The sequence below is a fragment of the Miscanthus floridulus genome, chromosome 18 (genome assembly GCF_019320115.1).
Source record: "Miscanthus floridulus cultivar M001 chromosome 18, ASM1932011v1, whole genome shotgun sequence".
In the NCBI taxonomy this organism is placed as follows: Eukaryota; Viridiplantae; Streptophyta; class Magnoliopsida; order Poales; family Poaceae; genus Miscanthus; species Miscanthus floridulus.
Genome location: NC_089597.1, coordinates 136630495 through 136634847, shown reverse-complemented (window position 1 = coordinate 136634847; position 4353 = coordinate 136630495). Strand labels below are relative to the sequence as shown.

Sequence of the window (4353 nt, the reverse complement as noted above, 5' to 3'; positions counted from 1 at the left end):
GCGATAATGTTCCCTGAATCGATCTCGGGATTGAACATATTGATTGATTGGTCCCACTGGGCGTGCCAAAAGATGTGTTGATGCAAAAGTGATCTGCAAACACAAAGGGCTAATACCCGAATCGATATCCAAAGCGTGCCAGTCGATTTGACCTGCTAATCGACAAGGATGAAGATACGAACACTTTGGTCCTGACAACAGCGATACGCCCGGAAGTCACGGCCAAGAGGTGCTCACGCGGAACTCGAGAATCGCCGAAGGTCGCACTGAAACAATGCAGCTCGCCGAATCAATGAGAACTCGTAAAAAAGGAAAAATATGCAAATTGACGAAGTCGCCGAAAAGTAAGTAGATGCAAATAGGAGTAAAAATTGGTTTTGATGTTGATTGATATCTATTACATTGCCCCTTACTCCATATTTATACCCTGATCTAAAGAGACACAACCAAACACAACTAGGACACCAATCCCATATCTAAGGAAACACGTGACTCTTACATGAATCATACCCTAACAAATATAGAAAAGGAAATCAACTCCTATCTATTTCCCTGTCCGCCTCAATTACGATGGAAATCTCACCGTCCTCCTTCCCATCGGCATACTCCCTATTTCATCGGCAGTAGTCTTCAAGTCTTCCTTCATCGGCATACTCCCTGTTTCATTGGCAGTAGTCTTCAAGCCTCCCTTCATCGGTATACTCCATGTTTCATCGGCAGTAGTCCTCAAGCCTCCCTTCATCGGCATCGACAATAATACCTCCAACCTCATCGGCAACGCCCGAGTCCAAATCAACCTTTCCATCGACCATCACCAGCTATCGGCAACCATCTTTACAAACTGGCTTTCATCAGCTATCAAAGTATTCAATAACTTTCCCCTTGCCGATTAGTCCACTCCGATTATTTTGACACGTGCAAAAAACGGTGTCAACACACGGATAGAATCTGTGCGTCTGCTGCTTGCTCTAGCCGCTCAGGAGGGGTGGTCAGTGCATCACATGGACGTGAAGTCCGCGTTCTTGAATGGCGTGCTGACGGAGGAAGTCTACGTCAAGCAGCCTCTTGGCTTTGCCGTCGCCGGAGAGGAGAACAAGGTGCTGCGCCTCCACAAGGCGCTCTATGGACTTCGGCAGGCTCCGTGCGCATGGAATGCAAAGCTCGACGAGACGTTGGTGGCCCTCGGTTTTGAGCACAGCGTGTCGGAACATGCAGTGTATGCCCATGGCATGGGCTCGTCGCGTCTGCTAGTGGGCGTGTACGTCGACGACCTCGTCATCACTGGGGACAACGCCGACGAGATTGCCAAGTTCAAGAAGCAGATGAGTTCCAGGTTCAAAATGAGCGATCTTGGTCTGCTTTCTTTCTACTTTGGCATTGAAGTGCAGCAGGGAGCAGGGGGCATCAAGCTCTCACAGGCAGCGTATGCACGGAAGATACTGGAGCGTGCAGGGATGGCAGGTTGTAACCCCTGTCACACCCCGATGGAGCCACGGCTGAAGTTGTCTAAGAACAGCATGGCTCCGATGGTGAATGCCACTGAGTACCGTGGGATTGTTGGATGCCTGCGATACTTAGTGCACACACGGCCTGATATAGCTTTCGCCGTGGGTTATGTCAGCAGATTCATGGAGACTCCAACAACTAAGCACCTCAATGCAGTGAAGAAAATTCTGCGCTACATCTCAGGTACACTGGATTATGGCTGTTATTACAGACGTACTGGAGCAGATGTGAAGCTGCTCGGTTACAGTGATGCTGACATGGGAGGAGACATTGATTCAAGGAAGAGCACCACAGGTGTTTTGTTCTTTCTTGGATCATGCCCAGTAACTTGGCAGTCCCAGAAGCAGAAAGTTGTCGCCCTCTCCTCCTATGAAGCAGAGTATATAGCAGGGACGACGGCAGCTTGTCAAGGAATTTGGTTGGCGCAGCTTCTGTCAGAATTGAAGAGTGAAGAGCGTGCTGCCTTCCTGTTGAAGATGGACAGTCAATCTGCTATTGCTCTCAGTAAGAATCCTGTCTACCATGATCGAAGTAAGCATATAGATGTTCGATATCATTTTATCTGCGAATGCATTGGTGATGGGAGGATGGATGTTGAGCACGTCCACACTGAAGAGCAGCTCGCCGACATACTGACCAAGCTGCTAGCACGAGATCGTTTCTGTGAGCTACGTGTTCAGCTTGGTGTCGTCAACGTCGGCAAGGAACTTCAGACTTAGGGGGTGAAATGTGAGTCTTAACTGTAAGTCTGAGTTCAGTTCGTTTTGCTTTCATTTTCAGTTAAGTTCAGTTAGCGTTCTGTTAGCATAGAGCTCGGCTTTGGATTCTTTCCTCCCGAGCGCGTCTTTGTACCGATTCTGTAGGATCGTGGCGTGGACTGGGCGTGTGGGATGGCACATGCAGTAGTGCGGTTCATGGCCACGAATGTCGGTTGGTGCGAGCAAAGCCCGGCCACCATTTTCTTTCCGTTGAAGTCTTCTCTGTAATTAGATACAAATAATAGAGGAGCATAAATAGAAAAGCTGCTGCAGTTTGCACAGCACCAAAAATACCCTGTGTTCATCGTGCTTGTATTCTCAGTACGTGAGGTTGAGAGTTTCTTGGCCAGAACATTTCCGGCTGACATTTGGCATCAGAGCCGAGATCACGCCGCCGGCGCCATGTCCGAGTCTCCGTCGAGGAAGAAGGAGGTTACTCCATCGCGTTCGCTGCGCCGCCGCCGAGGCCGCTCGCACACTCGCCGCTCTCGCGCCCGCAGCGGGTCGCGTGTCCTGGAGCGCATTGTGGAGCGTCCGTCCGCGAGCGTCACGTGGCCGATGCTCACGGGATCCAACTACCCCGAGTGGGCGTTGGTCATGGAGGTCAACTTCCAGACGCTCCGAGTATGGGACGTCGTCGTCGACGCCATCGACGACGATCCTGACGAGGACGACTACCACGACAATCGGGTGGCCATGGCGGGCATCCTACGGTCCATACCGCAGGAACTCTGGAACGCACTCGCCGTCCGGCGCACGGCGAAGGAGGCATGGGACGCCATCAAGATCCTCCGAGTCGGCGACGAGCGTGCGCGCGACGCCACCGCGCAGCAGCTCCGCCGCGACTTCGGCAACCTCGCCTTCAAGGATGGGGAAACCATCAGCGACTTCGGTGTGTGGATCACCACTCTCGCCACGAACCTGCGCACCCTCGGCGACAACATCTCCGAATCCGAGGTAGTTAAGAAACTGCTGCAGGTAGTGCCGGAGAAGCTGTCCCAAGCCGCCGTCTCCATCGAGATGTTCTGCAACCTCCGCACCATCTCGATCGAGGACGTAATCGGGCGCCTTCGGGTGTTCGAGGACCACGGCAAGCAGAAGTCCGTCACGGACGCCATGGGGCGTCTCCTTCTCACCGAGGAAGACTGGGAGGCGCGCCGCAAGGCTTGCCGAGACCAGGACAGCTCCGAGCGTAGTGCGGCATCGAGCTCCAGTGGCAAGAAGCACGACGGCCGTGGTCGTGGCCGCGGACGCGGCAAGAGCGACGGCTCCGCACCGTGTGATGGCACGAAAGGGCAGCTGGCCAGCGGAAGGAAGCCCAACCGGGATCAATGTGTATGCTACGGTAAGACTGGCCACTGGGCCAAAGATTGCAGAAGCAAGCCTAAGGAGGAGGTCCATATGGCACAAGCTGACGAGGACGACGAGCCGACTCTACTGATGGCTCACGCCTCTGTCTCCTCCAACGCGCCGCTCGCATAGACTGGCGGAGTCCGATCCACTTCTTCCCCGCCGCTACGCGTCATCGAGGCAAAGGTGCTCGCGAAGCTTGATGGCTCAACCGAGCGCGACGACGGCATCTGGTACCTGGACAGTGGAGCGACAAACCACATGTCGGGCTGCAGGGACGCGTTTGTCGACATCGACACCTCCGTCCGCGGCACCATCAAATTCGGCGATGGCTCCGAGGTGGCGATCGAGGGGTCCGGCACCGTCCTCTTCGAAGGCAAGACTGGTGAGCACCTGCCACTCATGGGGGTGTATTTCATCCCCAGGCTTACAACCAACATCATCAGCTATGGTCAACTCGAGGAAGGCGGCTGCGAGATCCACTCCAAGAACGGGCTTCTCCGAATCCGCGACAACAAGGGATGGCTGATCATGCACATCCACCGTTCGACCAACCGCCTGTACCACTTGCGCGTCAAGATCGCCCGGCCGCTCTGCCTGGCCGCGCGCACATCCGACAGCGTGTGGCTGTGGCATGAACGTTATGGGCATCTGCACTTCGATGCCCTCCGGAAGTTGGAGCAGCGCGGCATGGTGCATGGACTGCCTCCCGTCGACCACATGCACCAGCTCTGTGCGG

At 54.4% G+C, this 4353-nt stretch overlaps 1 protein-coding gene across 1 annotated transcript; it reads left to right on the top strand.

The window, feature by feature from the left end:
• Nucleotides 1-2666: 2666 nt before the first annotated feature.
• Nucleotides 2667-3746, top strand: LOC136524786 (uncharacterized). The gene has a single exon (XM_066518032.1). It carries the CDS (start codon nucleotides 2667-2669, stop codon nucleotides 3744-3746), a length of 1080 nt encoding a protein of 359 aa, XP_066374129.1.
• Nucleotides 3747-4353: the final 607 nt, after the last annotated feature.